This window comes from Diospyros lotus, chromosome 5, assembly GCF_014633365.1.
Source record: "Diospyros lotus cultivar Yz01 chromosome 5, ASM1463336v1, whole genome shotgun sequence".
Lineage (NCBI taxonomy): Eukaryota > Viridiplantae > Streptophyta > Magnoliopsida > Ericales > Ebenaceae > Diospyros > Diospyros lotus.
This window is the reverse complement of record NC_068342.1, coordinates 35,484,694-35,504,403: the sequence shown is the minus strand read 5'-3', so window position 1 is coordinate 35,504,403 and position 19,710 is coordinate 35,484,694. Positions and strand designations below refer to the sequence as shown.

The 19,710-nt window shown below is 35.9% G+C and overlaps 1 protein-coding gene across 5 annotated transcripts; it reads right to left on the bottom strand.

Moving 5' to 3' along the window:
* Positions 1 to 3,612: 3,612 nt before the first annotated feature.
* LOC127801933 (uncharacterized) lies at positions 3,613 to 19,401 on the bottom strand. Of its 5 annotated transcripts, none has more exons than XM_052337470.1 (4): positions 19,265 to 19,401; positions 15,220 to 15,417; positions 13,950 to 14,042; positions 3,613 to 4,463 (listed from the first exon to the last, which is right to left on the bottom strand). In XM_052337470.1, exons 2-4 carry the CDS (start codon positions 15,333 to 15,335, stop codon positions 3,917 to 3,919), a joined length of 756 nt encoding a protein of 251 aa, XP_052193430.1. In that variant the 5' UTR covers positions 15,336 to 15,417; positions 19,265 to 19,401; the 3' UTR covers positions 3,613 to 3,916. The 5 variants fall into 5 exon arrangements, with proteins under 5 accessions (XP_052193430.1, XP_052193429.1, XP_052193428.1 ...); XM_052337469.1 differs by lacking the exon at positions 19,265 to 19,401 and adding an exon at positions 19,122 to 19,237; XM_052337468.1 differs by lacking the exon at positions 19,265 to 19,401 and adding an exon at positions 5,954 to 6,071 and having other exon boundaries at positions 15,220 to 15,265.
* Positions 19,402 to 19,710: the final 309 nt, after the last annotated feature.

The window sequence follows — 19,710 nt, the reverse complement described above, 5'->3', positions numbered from 1 at the left end:
GAGGAGGCGGGCCTTAGGGTCGCAGTTACGCTGAAATGTAGCGGCCTTCCAAAACGCCCAGGCTTTTTGTGTTAATATCCAAAATACCCCCGGCCCATTGGGCCCGTTGGGCTGGAAGCTGCCTAGGTCCAAGTCGGTTCACCGTTCACTTCTACATTATCCAACAGTTCTATCGTTGGCAATTCAAAAATTATTGAAGGGATCGCAGAGGCAATTGAAATCACAGATGAACGGTTCAGTTTATCGGTTCACCGGATCACAATTTTTTTTATAATTTCATAACTTTTAAATAATGCTCAGGAGACAAGAAAAAAAATTATATTGTTACTTGAACACCACGATAATATTTAGAGTTTCAGGGGACCATCTTTGACCTTGTAAAATTATGCAAGAAAAAATATAGTACGTGGATGCAAGACGATTCTGCACAAGCACTCTTATATTTAAGTCAGATAATAATAAATTATAAAATAATTTATAGAACACTTAGAGAGTGTTTAGCTTAGCATTTTTTTAAATAGTTTTTAAGTTATTAAGCTTTTAAGTTAAAAGTTAAATAATGTTTAAACTGATAATGTATTTGGATAAATGTATTTTTAAGTTACAAATTATTAGTTATGTGTTTGATTTGAAAAAGTTGATAAGGTATCAAAATTTTATTATTTAATATTGATAAATTATACATAATTATTAAAAATATATTAATACAATATTATTATATGTATTATATATATATAACTATTGATATATATATAATATATATACATACACGCAATAGGCGATGGGGATGGAGGAGATGAGTGTAGGGGCGATGACTAACGAAAATCGGTCGGGCGACGACGATTATGGAAGAGGGGCGACAGCGACTTGTGGCGATAATGGCAAAACAGAAATAGTGAATCTAGAACTAGTGCGGCGATGGTGCTACCCACCAACACGAGGCTATTTGCGGCTGCCCAACTGAACAACAGCGACGATAGTATGGAGGAGAGGTGATAGTGGTAGCGACGGTAATTGCAGAACAGAACTTCTAGAGAAGATGATGGTATAAGAGACCTTCTGGGGGAGAAAATGTAACGGTAATAGAAGGATACGCGTGTAAATCTAAAAAATATTTGAGGGCATTTTGGTATTTTTGTTGGTCAGCCTAGCAGCGTTTTTTGCAAAAGCTGGAGGTACCAATTTTTGCTAAACATTGTTATAACAACGTTTAAGTAAGGTAGCTTTTAAGCTCATTATTTATGTCAAACACTTAACCGTTAAAAGTTATATAGCTTATCAACTGCACAACTAGCTTATAAGCGATTAAACCGCTAAGCCAAATAGCTTCTTAGAGTAACTTACTTAAAACTAAAGGGTCAAACCGCTAAGCCAAACGCGTAGTTATACAATTAATGCATAAAATCGAATCATGATAAGGGAGAGAATAAATTATGTAAAAATACAAGGACTTGCATAGGGATCAAAGGACACGAAAAAATGTTAGGAACTTGCTTTTAAACGATCAATTCTTGCATTTCCTACCTTATTGTTGCGAGGTGATTTGTTTAACAAAAATTAATAAGGTTACGGCTCCAAAATAACCGACTCTACTTGCATAAAATACATAACTTAATCGTGAAAAATTCATAATTTAGACATACAACACTTCTAATAATTTGTCCCACTTACTTAACTATTTAAACTCCAATTAATACCCTAAAACCCCTTGATTTTTCTACAATTTCCCCTTTTTCCTTCTTTTTCAGCTGCTAGCTGTATCTACTTCTTCTCCCTCAATTTTGTCCTTATCTTTTGCTTCGAGAATGGCCAAAATCGGCCTTAAATTGCACAAATGAAAGAGACTTAGCAGCAAGGCAAAAAGAATAGCCCAGCGCGTGCCACGTGGCAGTCGCTAGGGAAGCCACCCCTGGGGCCAAAATGACGTTGTTTCGGCCCCCCTCAGCCAAATAAATTGGCTTTCTCCTTTTGTGTGTGTCTCCACGCCTTAAACCCACATCTGCTACCTACATACATACACGCGCAACCATTCACGCTACAAGCCACCTTTGATCCATGTGCTGATTTAATTAATTTTAAAGAGACTCGAGCCCTATTTTTTGAAATTACACTAGCATCCCAGAATTTTCGATAACTAGTACTTACTCCCCTTTAATAATTACATTTGTACCCCAAATTTATCAAATATTTATTTATTTTCTCAAAAGAAAATAAATTAATATTTTCCCTTAAATTGTCAAATATTCAATAATAATCTCAAATACTGAAATTAATAATTATTATTTATCCCAAAAATTTTGGAATGTTATAAAAGATCCTATCGGTAACGTGGTTATGTTATGACTTTATAGCCAATGGGGTTTAATCTAATTATAATTTAAAATTATAAAAACCATATTTTAAAAATATTATACATATTTTATCTAAAACAAAAAATGTTATATATATATTTATTTTGTATATAAAGATTTAGAAATTAATTTCTTTTTCTAATTTAAAATATATGTATTTGTTATTAATTTATTCCTGTAATTTTTAATTATATATTCTCTATTTCAATTATATATATTTTTTGTAATTTTTTTTAAAAATATTTTCATAACTAGGAAAATATTATTTAATTAAAAAAAATTAATTCACCTACGGTGTCCAAACTTCATCCGACTAATCCCTATGGGCTAGTGACCTTTCCCCTAATGCATTCCATAGGTAAATTTAAATGTTGTCACAGTCTATACATACTCAAATTTTAACATTCAGCGCAATTCATACGAAACTTGTCTTCCAACTTTACTGTTATTTTCCACCTAAATGCTGCCTTCTAGTAATAATTTTATCTTGTAAGTTATACTAATTTGAATCTTGATATTTTATGTAAAACTCTAAATACTTTATTATTGAAACATGTTCGTGAGGGCAAGTAAAAAATATATTTTGAGAGATAAAAGAGAAATCAAGAGTAAAACTGTCCCCTCTTGACTCAAGTGCGCTCCTTATAATTTTCAAAATGTGGATACGTTTTTGCAATTGTATCAAATTTGAGAAATTGTCATTGCAATTTACCCAAATTAAAAATGTTGGTCCAAAACTTCTATAATTTCTTTTAAACTCAAGCCCTTAATCGCAACTTATTTGAATATTTGTAATTGAGTAAATAGTTTACACTAGCTTCAAAATCAAGTGAATTAACAGTGTTTTCACCTGATTTTTCGTTTTCCCTCGGGTAAGGTAAGATCCGAACTTCAAAAGCACAACCAACTGTTATCAAAAGAAGCGGCACCAAGCAGGAGCACAGTGGTGGTGGTGGTTTAAAGGTTAAAACCCACCCCAATATGTGCTTGAATTGAACCAGAACTACAACTACCCCCATCACTGTCATGTTATCCATTTCTGGGAACCGGAAATTCAAACAATCCACAAGCACATCCATGACCACAAAGAATAGCGACACTGCGGCCGAAACTTAAGAGGCCGAGTGGCCTTATTTTCCATTTTGCCTTTGCATAACCCCCTACCCGGTCATTGGTGATGCAAGGACAAAATGGAAAATAAGGCCATTCAGCCTCACAATCGGGCTGAATTATCAATGTTCAACCACAAATCCTGAACAAGTTAGTAAGCGAACTTCATATTGTCATCATTGTAAATACCATGCAGCTTCACTGCAAGCTGCGGCCGCGGCCATGCTGTTTATCAAGCGGTACCAGATTTATAAATGGGAAAAACATCAACTGCTATAAGTCAGTCCAACAGATACAGATATCATAAAAGTTGTAAAATCAAATCAAAGTCCGGGGAGTTCAGTGTCCCTAGTTACCGGTTCAGAAGTACAGAACGGCCAAACCAACCCAATTCCATAGAAAGCAAACGAGTAGCTGGTACCTTAACTCAAAAGCATTACACCACCTTTCTTCAATTAGTATCGCCTAGGGAAGCGATCCATAAACCTCCCAGAGGGACATTCAAATGCATAGTGTCCTCTTCCCCCACAATTGTGACATATCATCAGCGGGCCCATGCAATCCCGGCTCATATGCCCAGGCTGCTGGCAGCTCCGACATATAATGTCTCGGAAACCACCACCACCACCACCACCACGAGGCCCGCTACCCCTCTCTTGGATCATATTGGACTTTGGGCATTCTCTAGCCACATGCCCAGAAATATTACACAAGTTGCAGACAGGTTGGTTCTGGCAATCGCGTGCAATGTGGCCTGTCTTCCTACAGTTCTTGCATGCCTTGTCATTTGTACAATCAGCAGCGATATGGCCTTGCTTAAAGCAGTTGTTGCACAACCTCAGGTCACCAGGTGGCAATGGAGGAGCTGTGCAGTCCCTAGCACGGTGTCCTGCCTTCCCACATGTGTGGCAGATGCCCTCATTAGGACAGTTGCCAGCCATGTGACCTGGCTCTCGACAGTTCCAGCATAGTGATTTTGTGGTGCATTCTGATGCAATGTGCCTGGTTTACAATTTCAAACATGGAGTCAACATGATATCAAATACTTATAATGTTAATAAGAAAAATATAACGCGGCCGGAATGTACTGTCTGAATCCACAGTTTGATTAACAATAATGGATAGACTAGCCAACCACCAGAAAGAAAAGGAAGCAAAAGTTCACTCCAACTTCTAGATGCACTTTCTATGGAAAAATGTTGAAAATGCTTTATTTGACCCCTTGCTTAGGCCAAACCAAATCTGGAGATAAAACATCCCATCACTTAAGAGAAGGTAATCACGATTAATTCTAAAAGCATTTACCACACTTTCTATTCCTATCCACTCTACTACATAATGCTTCATTTCGCCCATGATTAAGTCAAACAAAACCTTTCCATGCAAAATGCCCTCAAAAAATTCCTTCAAAAAGGTCACACCACCCAATTTCTCTTTATATCCTCTCTACATTATATAAAAACCAACAACAGCAATCCATTACAAGTTACAAACAACTTTTATCTGCCAAAAATATATCCACTGTATCATCATCAGATTACTTTATTTTTTTCTGTTTCTTCTGCCCCTCTCCCTATTTCATACATCAACAGGACACAAATTAATAATGTAATGGTAGAAATTTAAAAGAGGCACCACCAACAGGAAACAGGGGCACGAATTAACAATGCACTAACTACACCTAAACATCTACGTGAGAGAATCCATATTTTCTACCAAATATGAAAAATATTTCATCTTCAAGCACACTATCCAACTGTTAAAATGAGCCACAAAACAGTGCAGTGGTAAGCCAATTCTTCGATCCTCAGTTGCCATTTCCATAAACTAGATCCCCCTCCCATCAAAGGCATCATGCAAAGTATGCAGCATTCCACACCCTATTTCTTTTCCCAAGTAGCCTCTCCTCTTTCTACAACAAAAAACAACAGCGTGAACATGGGAAGGCCTAACAGTTCCCATCTTCATGTGCATACAACAATAATTAAAAAGAACAGGGAATTCCCCCACCCCCCCCAAAAAAAAAAACAAAAAAAAAAAGGAAAAAAAACAATGGTAAGCACTCAACGCCAATTGCTCCTAATTATAAATAATAACTGCATTTAAACCACAATTACTATTATATTTACTATTATATCCTTGGGGTCATGACAAAATCTTACATATTCCTAAAATTCAAATTTATTATATTATATTTATTTTTTAAATTCATTCAAACCACCAACCCTACCTTGGCTAGGATAAGGTTTGAGTTGATAGTGATGATGATTTACTAAAATTTCTTTTAAGTGAAATTAACTCCCCCCCCCCCCCCTCTCTCTCTCTCTCTCTCTCTCTCTCTCTCTCGCGCACATGCATAAACACAAATAAATGGCAAATGACAGAATTTTGATTAATGCTGCTGTAGATTTCAGCTGCCAATTAATGCTCTCTTAAATGGTAAACCAGTAAAAGGAAATAGTAAGGGAAGCGAAACAGGCTAAGAGACATGCAGGTATTTCTTCACAGCAACTGCCCACGGGGGGAGAGAGATTTCCAGTGAAATTGAAGACAGTGAATGGACACGTATGGAAGCATTAATTTTGCAGAGTGCTGAAATCTGCACCAACACTATAAAAATTCTGTGTTACTGAACTGTCGTTTAAGAGAGAATTTAATTGCAGCTGAAATGTACAGCAGCATTAATCAAAATTCTGAGTCTTCATCATTTGCCCTTTATTAGAGAGAGAGAGAGAGAGAGAGAGAGAGAGAAGGGGGGTGGAGGTTAATTTGCAGCACTTCCCCAACTCCCTCTTTATTATGGTGCTGCCATTTTCAGCCAAAATGGGCTTGCAGTGGTTTTGCCTTCCAGCATTAAATTAATAGAGACAATTCATCACGGGGAGGCCATTTCAGCCAAAATATGCTCCCCTCTTGGAATACAGACAACTCACCTAAAGAAACTATAATAAATCCATTCCAACAAGTTTAAATGCTAGAATGCTAGTACACAAGGAATGTTCCCAAATCCCAGAAAATCTTCAAACTTTGTGCATTAATTTTATACTTTGTAACTCTTTCCAAGAGGAATCCAATGAAATACATTTTGTAATGTTTGGATAAGAACTGTTTGGTCAAATAATTGAACCAAGAGGAAGTGCCCAAATAGGACTGCATTATCAAAATTAATTATCTAGTGGCTTGTGTAATGAAATTTAGTTATGCCAAACGAAGAAAGGGTTTTCAAATATTAAAGAGGATGTTTCTAAGAACAGAAAGAATCCAAGGTTCAATCCTAACATTTCACAATCAATTTTAGTCGCCCATAAACAAATTAAATAGGCAATGTCAGTTAGTTAAGGATGCAAACCACTCTTGGTTAAATTAATTAAACTTAATGAGCCAATCCTTGAAGAGTTGAAAGGGTCACTTGGGTGGGTTAACTCTATTCAGATAAGGGGAAAAATTTTTCATTAAGTTCTAGAACAGTAAAGTGCCATGGAGAGCAGAGCATTACATTAATAGTGTAGGCAACGACGAGGTCGTACATAAAGATAGCTGTAAAAGGTTAAACTTATTTTTCCTTTTGAGGAGTTAATTGGAGCTACCCATGACATTGATCAAAGGGTATAAGTGTGAGATTTTTCTTGTAACAGAGTCAAATTGATGAGGAATCTAGATATATGACCGCTAAATTCATCCTAATGGCCAACAATCTATCCCATATCTACCTCAATGAACACTTCCAAAGTGGTACCTCTATTCTCCTACCCACCATGCCCCACCAAATCCACAACCACCAAGACTCCATTTTCCACCCCTGACCTACCTACCAAAGAAAAAGAAAACACTGCTTCCATCCAAAATCAAATATTGCAAATTCTCTTTTAGTCCCCTTTTTTTGTAGGGTAGGGGTGGGCAAGGCGGTACTTTAAAGAATACACACATGGCACAATAGAAAAATGGGCATGGGCATGCAAAACAAACATGACAAAACCCAAAGATGAGAATATGCCAATATTCATATTCAAAGAAGGTAAAATAACAGGTTGGGAACAAACAAAAACTACACATCTGTCATGACCCCAAGGGTATAGTAGTAATTAGATATTGGAGATGTATTTCTTTTCATTCTACTTTAGTTGTATTTTGCTGTTAACAGTTTGTACCTTTCAGTTGTGTAGGATAGAACAAGCTATAAATAGGCTGTATCAGTTAGAAAATGATATGTTTTGAATAATAATTGAATTTCAGGTTTCCCTCTCAACAATTCTCTCTCAATTTCCTCTCTAATTTCTCTATCCATCTCCTTCAATTCTCTGTTTCTCCCTCAGTTTCTTCTGTTCCCCCTCAATGCTGTCTGTTATCCCTCTCTTTCTGTTCTAATCTTCCTCCATTTCTGGCTCTATCTTCCCCAATTTCCTAGTCAAACCCTAGGATCCTAACAACACATCGTGTCATGTACAAATGTACATTTTTTACAAACATAATTAAAATACAATACAACTGTATTAAAACTAATTGTGTTCTTGGATTCCAATCCACAGCTGGTCCCAACCAGATAAAAGACGAGAGTTGGGTAGGTAGTGGACAATCAACATAAAACTCATTAGATAAAAAAAGAGGAATTCTAGACAAATACAAATTGTTTAGGTTCAAACCTACATAGCAGCACAAGACAATGCTCGCATGTAGTGAAAAATAATTAAGAGCCGCTACGTTGGGATAGTGGATGCAAAGAGAATAAGATATAAGATTATTGTAGCTAAAGTTATTCTTGGAGAAAAAACTATGAACATTGTTAGTACATGTGCACCACAAATTGGCTGAGGAAAGGAGATAGAGACAAAATTTTGGTAAAATTTAGAAAGGTTGGTACAAGAAATACCTAGAGGAGAGAGGATCATATAGAAGGTGACTTAAATGGTCATGCGGGTAGAGAAGGGAATGGACGTAGAGCTGTACAGGAAGGTTATGGATTTGGAGAAAGGAAATAATGAAGTTAAAGCTATTTTGGAATTTGCCACAGAATATGAGCTAATCATAACCAACCACGTTTTAAAAAAAAAAAAGGATAACACTTAATCACATATAAAATAATCTTACCAATTACCCAAATAAACTACTTTATTATGAGACAAGAGAGGACCACATGTGTTGTAAGGAATGTGAAGTCATACCAAGAGAATCTCTGACCACTCAAGAACTAGATGGTGGGATTTAAAATGTGAAAAAGAAACTATTTTCAAAGAAAACATGTGAGGGAGAAGATATTGGACTGTAGAAGGGAGGACACAAGAAGAGGATTGAAATGACCACTGCTATTCAACATGCCAAAAAAGAAAAAAAAAAAATCTAGGAGAGTCAAATGACAAGTCCTAATAAAAAAGAGTCATGCTGGTGGAACGGAGACATATAAGAGAAAATCCAAAGTAGCTTCATATAAATGTTGTAATGAAGAAAACCTAAGCAGCTGTGTTTGGTCAAAAAAGAAGAAAAAATACAGTTAGTGAACGACGTCAAAACCTTATGAAAATTTATACCAAAAATTTCACACAAAAGATGAAGAAAGAGATCATTTATGTGCATATATACTAGCTAAAACAGGAGAAAGGAAAACATGGAACTTAAGCCAAGTGAAACACATAAAAGATAAATAACAAAAGTACTAGTAAATGAGGGGGCGACCAAGGAGAAATAGAAGGAGTATTTCTCGAAGTTATTCAAGCAAGGGGGACAAACAAGTGTTATATATCTGGGCATCTAAGTGATTTTTGAAGAATATAGAAATTTCATACTCTATAAACATATGTCCAAATGAAATAAAATAAGCATTGGAAAAAATAAGAAGAGGTGGACAAGATAATATACCATTGAAAGCATGGAATTGCGTGGGAGAAGATGGCATTTTTTTTGTTTAACAAAATTATCTAATGAGATCCTTAAATCAAAATGGTTGTTGAATGAGTGAGTAAAGAGCATTTAGTGCCTATTTATAAGAAAAAAGGAGTTATTGAAAGTTGTGGAATTCATAGAGGAACCAGCTAATCAGACCCTATTTGGGATTGAGTTAACAAAAATGAGTTGATGTGAGCTGAGTGGGTTGAGGTCAAGTGAGTTGAATTACAAAAAACTATTTGCTAAATTTATCAAGTTGAGTTGAGTTTCAGTTATACTTGTTAGGTACGGTTACAACGTTCAATGACTAAATAGAACATATAATTAACTATGAGCAAAATATTATTTTCTTAGTATAATTAAAAGGGTAAATTGCCAAAAAAAATGTCTTGAGTCTATAAACTAAAATATATATTTTCAAAAATATAAATGCAAAGATAAACTAAAAATATATATACAAAAAATATATAGATATATTAAAATATGGACATATACAAATAAACAAATATATAAATATATTTAAATTTTTTAAAAATACAGCTGTTCCAATTGCCAAAGATAAATTAGATAATGCTTTTCCAATTTGTGAGTGTGTGTGACTCAAAGCAATTAGGGCTCTCCTCCTTTTGCTTTTCAACTTCACACGGCCAAAGGCCAAGGCAACCCTTGCAATTGCACCAGTTGGCAACAATGCTCTGACATGCCTAGTCTTACATTGGCATTCACCAACAAGAAGACTTATCTCCTTCCTGTAGTTGTGGCAACCATGAATGCAAACTTTGACTGGAGACGTCAAAGACAAACCAGATGGAGTCCCTCCGTCCCAACTTGAAGGGTAACTTATAACTCATGAAATACAACATGGGTCTTTGAGAAAGCTAGTCACTTGTGTCTCAGGTCAGTCTTGTTGGCATGGGTGTTTGCAACTACACTATTTCAACTTATGCACAAGGTATGCCTGAGGTAAGTGCGGAGCATTGCAAGTAATATCACAAAAAGGCAATGGAAAAAATGTAAATTAAAGAATTATGGCCAAAGGTGGCAAGGAGTGCTGCAACAAGCTAATTGAACAAGTCCAATTTCTGAGTCAACTTAGTCACAAAGAAACAGAAGTAGTAGAAGGAATAAAAATAAATACATTTTTATCAATAGCCGAACGCCTAACCTTTTTTTTTTTTTTCATTCTACATATTATACCAAAATTTTTATCTATTGAACAATACAATAAAGCAACAGTGGACTTCAAAATGACCCCAAAAATGTATTCAAATTGCATTATAAATCCAAAAGTGTCAGGGAGCCCCTTTAAGACAGACACATGCCAACATACTGACATCATAGTACCCCCAGCATACAATGATGAATCTCAGAAAATATATATATTTTCCGAACACATTAAACAGCATGTCAAAAAGAGCTGTTAGTGAAGCAAGGTCAAAAGCATATGAGAATCTATATAAACGACTTGATACAAAAGATGGAGAAAGAGATATATATAAATTAGCTAAAGCAAGAGAAAGAAAAACACGGGATTTAAATCAAGTGAAATGCATAAAAGATGACAATCAAAATGTTTTAGTAAATGAGGGAGCGATTAAGGAGAGATGGAAGGAGTATTTCACAAAATTATTCAATGATGGTGGTGACACAAGAGTTAGGTTGGGACATCTTAGTAACTCTGAAGGGAATGTGAGCTACACATTCTATCGATGCATAAGTTCAAATGAAATAAGACAAGCTTTAAAAAAGATGAAAAATCATAAGACAGTGGGACCAGATAATATACCAATAGAAGCATGGAAATGCATGGGAGAAGAGGGCATCTCCTAGCTAACGCAACTATTTAACGCCATCCTTAAATCAAAAAAAATGCCAGATGAGTGGAGGAAGAGTACTTTGGTTCCTATATACAAGAACAAAGGAGATGTTCAAAACTGTGAAAATTATAGAGGAATTAAGTTAATGAGTCATACCATGAAAGTCTGGGAGAGAGTAATAGAGCAGAGACTCAGAAAGGAAACAAAGGTGTCAGAAAATCAGTTTGGTTTCATGCCTGGTAGGTCAACAATGGAAGCTATATATTTACTGAGGCGTCTAATGGAAAGGTATCGAGATCATCAGAAGGACCTACATATGGTGTTTATAGATCTAGAAAAGGCCTATGATAGAGTCCCTAGAGAAGTATTATGGAGGGTTTTAGAGAAGAAAGGAGTCAAAATAGCCTATATACAAGTCCTTAAGGACATGTATCATGGTGTAGAGACAAGGGTCAGAACATGCGGAGGGGATATTGAACCATTTACAACTACAATAGGACTGCATCAAGGTTCTGCACTAAGGCCATACTTATTTGCCTTAGTAATGGATGAACTCACTAAAGATATTCAGACAGATATGCCATGGTGTATGCTATTTGCAGACGACATAGTATTGGTGGATGAAACAAAAGAATGAGTGAACACTAAGCTTGAGTTGTGGAGAAACAATTTAGAATCTAAGGGATTGAAATTAAGTAGAAAGAAAACAAAATATATGGAATGCAAATTTAGTAAAAATGCAAGAGTGGATGATGTTATAATAAAATTAGAAGACCAAATTTTACAAAGAAAAGACTATTTTCGATATTTGGGATCAGTGATTCAAAAAGATGGAGAAATACACGAGGATGTCGCACATAGAATTAAGGCAGGTTGGCTAAAATGGAGAAATGCATCGGGGGTGTTATGTGATGGTAAAATCCCATTAAAATTGAAAGGAAAATTTTATAGGACAGCTATAAGACCAGTCTTGCTGTATGGCTCAGAATGTTGGGCAGTCAAATACCAGCATGAGCAAAAGATGAGTGTAGCGGAGATGAGGATGTTAAGATGGATGTGCGGACATACAAGAAATGATAAAATTAGAAATGAAGTTATTCGTAATAAGGTAGGAGTAATGCCAATCGAGGAAAAGATGAGAGAGATTAGACTAAGATGGTTTGGTCATGTGAGAAGAAGACTAAGAGATGCTCCTGTGAGGAGAGTTGATGAAATGGAACAATTAGTCACAAAAAGAGGTAGAGGTAGACTCAAGAAGACTTTGGGAGAGACATTAAAATTTGATATGAAATATATGGATCTAAATGAGGATATGACAAAAGACAGAAATACATGGAAGTCTAGAATTCATGTAGCCGACCCCACATAGTGGGATAAAGGCTGGATATGTTGTTGTTTATTAAACAGCATGTTGCACACATATTTGTGTCCATAAGGAGTCTATTACCTACAATATAATCTGAATGAAGTGCCAGTGCTACCTAGTACAGTAGTCATATTTTGATTTCTCTGTGAAGTTTATAGTAGAATTGATCTATCAACTTGTATAGTTGCAGAGTCAAATTCTTCTGCTAATTACACTAGTCTCGTTTCAATTTGAATGTTCCATTACACTTGAGAATGGAAATCCCAATAAAACAAACAAGGGCAAGAAAATGGCCCCTAGTACCATGTAACACATTAGTTATTGGAACCTTAATGAAATATTGAACAAAATTTTAGAAACTATTAAGTGCTTTAGTTGGAAGTTCTAACCAAATGTTATCCAACAGGTGTAGAATGAGATTTATCAAGTATCTTGGATTCAGCATGATAGCATTCTCATGGAATTCAAATACATGGTGTCTTAGTTCTGCAGCAAATATATGTCTTAGCCTAGGAAGCTACCCAATAAATAACTCTGCACAAAAAAATTCTCATTTCCTTGTACTCCAAACAATGCATCAAGTTACCCAGGTTTAATTATTCCTACCAAAAAGGTTATAGAAAATCCATTTGTACCACATGCAACAATAAATATTTGGAACAACCCATCTCCCACCAAAAAAAAAAAATGACAATCAGGTTGCAGTTCCAAACAAATTGCCTAAATCACAAGGTGAAGTTGAATTACGGCTCTCTAGAACAACACCACCACCAACAACATCAATCAAAAGCCTTAATCCCACTAAGTGGGGTCAGCTACATAAATTATAGACTTCATAGGTGCATCCATTGGTCTTCTTCTCACATATCCAAAACATCTTAGTCATGTTTCATATATTATATGTTCAACAGACACCACCTGAACGTTATCACATATAATTTTGTTCATTATTTTGTCCTTCCTTATATGGTCACATATCAACTGTAACATTCTCATCTTGGCTACTATCATATTCTGCACAAATTGGCACTTAAACTACACAAAATATTCTCAGTCATATAACAAAAATGGCCTTATTTCTGTCTAGTAAAACATCCCTTTTCACTTTGAAGGGACTTTACAATTGCACAAATAACAACAGCAACAATAATAATGCCCTCTAGAAGCAAAATAAAAATAATAACAACTTTATGTGCATTTCACATGAAAAGAAACAGCATTTTTCAAATCACTTTGACTACAGCCATAGCATATCAACTAGGGCACCACTAAGTACAGCCATGAAATAAATAGGTCGCACATATCCAGAATTTCCAATTACTAAGGGATTCATGCACCTTTTTTTAACCTGGCAAAAAATAAAAAATAAAAATAAAAAAAGATCCATGCACATTAGACAAGCAACAAGCTAATGACAAGAATCCTTACCCTGGAAGACCACAGTTGTGACAGATTGCCACATTAGGGCATTCTTTGGCAAAATGACCCGGCCGCTTGCAGTTATTGCAAAGGTTGTTCTGGCTGGAACAGATCAAACAACAATTATTGCTCGGAATAAATTATTGGCTTTGCAAATCCTTAACAATCAAAGACCAAAGTTCCATAAAACAGGTTAGCTGATTCTTCAGGTACTGTAGAGCAGAGGTCAAGAAATTACAGCACAAGACCAGCAAAGTAATAAAAGCAACATCATTGTTTTTTATTCCCTGTTTTTTCCAAGTGATGAATGGAGGCAAAATAAGAATTGAAAGTACACAAAATTAAATTTCAGCAACTTGACACCCCTCCCCACTGACCAAAAATCCATATCAAGGGCACAAGAACCATTTTTGTTTTCTCCTTCCATGAGGGTATTAAGAACTAGGAACCAATGACACGAGGACACAATAACAATTCTCAACATAACACACATACACATTATGTTAAGAATTTTCATGACATATGAAGCTTCAGCTGTGCTCTGAGCATATTTCTGTGGTTCAAGATCTGGATTGATTGGGCATAAGCCAAAACATATTAATGTCCATAACATCCAGGAAACATAACTACACATGCATTCATGGTACTGTTCCTATTCAATTCCCCTTTTCAGAAGGATTCAAGGTACAAAACTTTCAAGATCCAGATTGATTGGACATAAGACAAAACATCTTAATGCCCATAACATCCAGAAAACATAATTACACATGCATTCATAGTACTATTCCCATTCAACTCTCCTTTTCAAAAGACATTCGAGATACAAAAATTCATAAGGACAAATTAGTGCTCAGATAAACCATGCAAGATGTTAACAATCATGTGATAATCGAATTTTCCAATGCACATAGCTTCCATTAGTTTTCAAACAATATGAAAACATGGTTGCATGTAAAACCTACTGGGCAATCCAACCAACAACTGAACAATGATGAGGTCCATTCTGGTTTGTGTGTGTTTTCTTTTAGGGATTTTTTTCTCCCGTAGGGGCTGGGGATGTGAATATCCAGAGGCAGAACCATTAGACTACAATTAGAGGTTGTCAGGCACACATTCACATGAAGTGACTTTCATCATATGGTTGAAATTCATCCACTGCCATGTCTCTATCTACCAGAACCCACATGTCAGAGTTCTTTCACCTCCCACCAGCATACCTTTAGAAACAATAGTCAGATGAAAAAAAGGAACAAATGATAAATTACAAAACCTAGACAACCTGAAACCCCGACGTTCCCTTCTGTAGGGTGCATCACGATAGGAGGACCGTCCCGTACGTATCTTCCGATCCATCGGACTCCTGCTTCTGCTCCTGCTCCTGCTGCCTGAGCTCATTTTCAAAATTATACCAATTGATACAAGCACAAATGATCTGCAAAAACGTCAATACCACCACACCACAGCCGCTACTTCCTCCCTGTCCACATTACAACCACACCCAAGACCACATCCATCAGTCCAGATGAAACCCCTACTTTTCCCTTCAATATAAAACACCAGAACCCCAACATTAAAGACACATGCTTTCAACAGACAAACCACCTTGCATACATTACCGTTCACTCCTCTTAGCAGCATCACATTGCTGAAAGGAAAAGTACCCAGCTATTCACCCATACTCTTGGTAAAACAATTTCAAACTTCCCTTGATCAGAGTTAATGTCTAAACAACCAGTAACCTTCCATTTGTAAATATATGGACCATAATCCAACTTCAAGGCCTATTTCTAGCAAATGCACTAAGCTTCTATGTCTCATTTCATGCACAAACCACCACAATTGCAATTATAAAGAACTTATTTTGACACAAAAAAGTAACAGTTAATGATCACCAAATCCATTTCCATAATAAGAAAAAATACGAAGGCCGAAGGGCAGAAAAAGGTAAAAATACAAAACCATGGCGTTTCTATTATCATGAAGAGTTATACAATGTTTGGAACAGCGATTTTTTACAGAAAGGAAAATGGAAAGAAAAAATTAATTTATTTACTTCTATTTTTACATGCAAATAAAGATATCCATTCATTTCCTTTTCTTCCACAAATCCTAACTTGAAACACAGTTTTAAGGACCGGTGACTACAGACCTTCACAAAATTCAACATAAAATTAATAAAATACAGAAAGGAATGAATATCAGAATTTGTAAATGAATTTCAATTTCCATTCTAAATCTATAACAACTGCATACAAAAAATAGGTCTCCCTGTACACAAACTTTCTTCCCATCCAATATCCCAAAACATGCACAAGCAACATTATAGCTACTATTCCCATACACTCTGATGATGTTAATCACAACACTAACTCAAGTGCTAGCTAGAGTATAACACTTTAACCACTGATTGATCCAACAGAAAGCTTGAATTCCCCAAAAAAAAAGAGTTCAAAAACATTCAAAAGCAAATGTATGAATGTTCTATCAGTTTTAACTAGGGCAAATCAAAATTTGAGCTACTGTAGACAAGAAAGCAATAGCAATAGCAAAGGAACACTACTTAAATGCACCTGATACCCTTTTCATTTCAAGTTCAAGTGAACTAGCCATTTGATTGTTTAAGAAAAAGAAATAGAAGACAACTTCCAAATTTAAACTGAAATATACAGGTGGACCTTTTGTATCTATGTTATCTTTCTTATGTCCTTAATTTCCCAACTTCTCCACAAAACAAATTTATCTTCCCAAGCTGACTATTAGACATCCCTCAATCTAAAAAGGCAAGGGGAACACAAATGCACATGCATACCAAACAAACAAAACAGACAACATAAAAATTTAGTGAAGTTGATGAATCATAGAAAAACCCTAGGATGTCAGTTTTTCATTGCATTTCGTGTCTATAATCCACAAACAGTCAACACTTGTTTGTTTCAAAGTAGGTACTAACAGTTATGCTGGTCCTCCAAGCATTTTGAGTCTTTGTAACCACTGTCATTCCTGTATGTATGAAGTACTCAAACTAGGAAAGCAAATCACCACAAAAGGGGTGCCTTTATACAGAACAACAACTCAGGCTCTTTGCAATCCAAGACAGAATTTTGTCATAATTTTTTTCTACTGAAGACATCTTCCAAATTGAGGACTGGAAAAGGTTGGAATTAGATTGGATTTCTAAGAGCAACTCAGCAGAAATTAAAAAGAAAGAGGATGTTGAAGTTCCAGGTTAAAACTTTTTCTCCGTGTGTGTGTGTTCCTCTCTCTTTTATTCTCTAATCCAAAGTCAAAAAGGTTGAACAAAACACTGAAGTCAGTTCACAATTAACAGGCATGGGTTTTAGAGATGCAGTAGATGTGTGTTTCAGAGATGCAATAGTTAAAGGCTTGGCAAAAGTTGAGCTAAAAAACACAAGTGCAACCTCAAACTCCTATAAACTCCATCTGATATAAATATCAAGTATTACTTATTAGATCTTTCTACCGCCATGATGACTGACTTCCAAACAGAAAATTATAAAACATAGACCACCGCAAAAATAATATAGGTGTAATGATGCGTGACTTGAAAGATAAACATGTGGACCCATACTGGGTCGTGTCTATAAAGCTGAAAATTAACAAACTACTCCTAACCCATACAAGCTAATATATAGAATCAAATCTTTAAGAAAATAAGATCATACTCAAAAAGATATTTCAAAGACACCTATTGTACTTCCTTTCTACTAACCATTTCTGCATTTGAAATTTTCAATTGATGTGAAATAATTGTTTTTCTTAATCCCCATGTCCATAACATTGCCAGAAGGGTTTTTCTTGCATTTGACACCACTATATTCTATGTGCTCTGATTCAGCAATCTATGATATGGCTAGTAGACATTTTTCGTTAGTTTTAACTTAGGATATGATTATGTGAATTCATCTACCAAATCCAAATCTTTTTTGTGTGTTTTCTAGTCCGAACCAAACTAGAGACTCACTGCTAATCCTAACTATTTCACCCTTTTCTGATAAAGTTGCCAAGGTCTTGACATGGCCCTTACATCATCATATACTCTCTCTAGCTTTAGTTCAATTATTATGATTCACAAACTAGGTTATACAAACTGCACATAGAAGCAAGGTGGGAGCATGAGCACAGATTACATAGCTTCAAAATCCCAAAGACACGAACAAAGCACCACCGAACCAACAGCAAATATACAACTACGTGAGTACAGTTTTACTTGCAAACTTCTATAACATCCTATATGGTTCCAACTCCCCTAGGTCTTGGCATGCGCCAAATCCCTTGAGTTCCATTTACATTAAAAACCTTTTATTTGATTGCATCTCCTATATGGTTTAGGGTTTGAAACTTTGAATCATAAACATAATCTCAAAGATTACGTGCCCAAATGCCCCTAACAATTCGACCTGGATTTCCAACATCACACATTCGTGCCTTCTAAAAGCCTTGCAACATCACACAGTCGATAGTCCCCATGAATCTACTATGAGGACATTTTTGGTGAAAGTATCGCCGTAGTTTCCTAACACAACTATTTGCACTGCACCCATGCAATCTACCATTTCTACATAGTGACAACCACTTGCTTGGCCACATTGTCTAAGTAGGTAGCATTCTGTCCAACTGAAAGTCTACACTAGCAAAGCTGTTAGACATCAACGTACTTTACCTTATATTCTCAATGAAAAAGGTTTCATGGGCTACTCTCATGTGAAAATTAGCTCCCTCATTTAGAAAAAGAAAAAAATACAGTACATAACACGCCTGGTCTGGTACGCACTTAAATACGTAACACTAAATTGTCCTCAATAAATAAATCCAGAGCACTAAAATCCAAGGGTGGCAACAGTGTCCGCTCGTGCAAAAGTCCTGTAATCTCTCGCTCGCTCGCTCTAAAGCCGAATCTACGAGGGAGCATGGATCCGTCAAATAATGCGGTAGAAACCTTCGTTATGATACTTCCACAACTCAAACTCGGAAGAGAAAAGCCCTAATTCCTTATTCTCTAGCAAAAATCACGCCCAACCATGGATATACGACGAGAATAGAAACCAGAACCCCAGCTTTACCACGATGCCGCGGGATCCACCATCAAATCACATAAATATAACATACAAGTCAAATTCATCATAATATGAATCACAACACAGCCACTAAAAGAAACAGTACATTGTGTATGGTTATTCGACGAGCTGAAAAAACCCTAATACGCGCAATCCAAGTTGATCCGATTCAACACATAGATAATTAGCTGCTAGAGAGAGAGAGAGAGAGAGAGACACACACACACACACAGAGGGAGAGAGATGAACCTGCTGGGACGAGCGAGCGTGTATCGCTGCTGCAAATTAACAGAGAAGGAAAGAATGGAAAGACAAGGCAAGCCGAAGTGCATAAACCACAAGCCACAAGCCACAAACCACAAACCACAAACCGGGGCTTATTTTATTGCCGAAAATAGCCCTACCAAAATCTCCTGAAATCGGGCAGAAATGTAATTTAGTTAAGCGCCCGCTCGTTATATTAATTAATGCCGTTTCGAGTGTTTTTTTCTTTTTCTCCATTTTTTTATTTTTAACTTTCTAAAAGATTATAAAAAAAGAAAAAAACAGTTTCATAAAAAAATACAATTAAAAAGGTAATGTTAACTAGGCAATGGTCAAGGTATAATAATTATATTTTATTTTTAATCAAATAATGTAAATTTATTCAACTTATTTTTAATCACAAAACATTTTTATTAGTTAATATATTTACC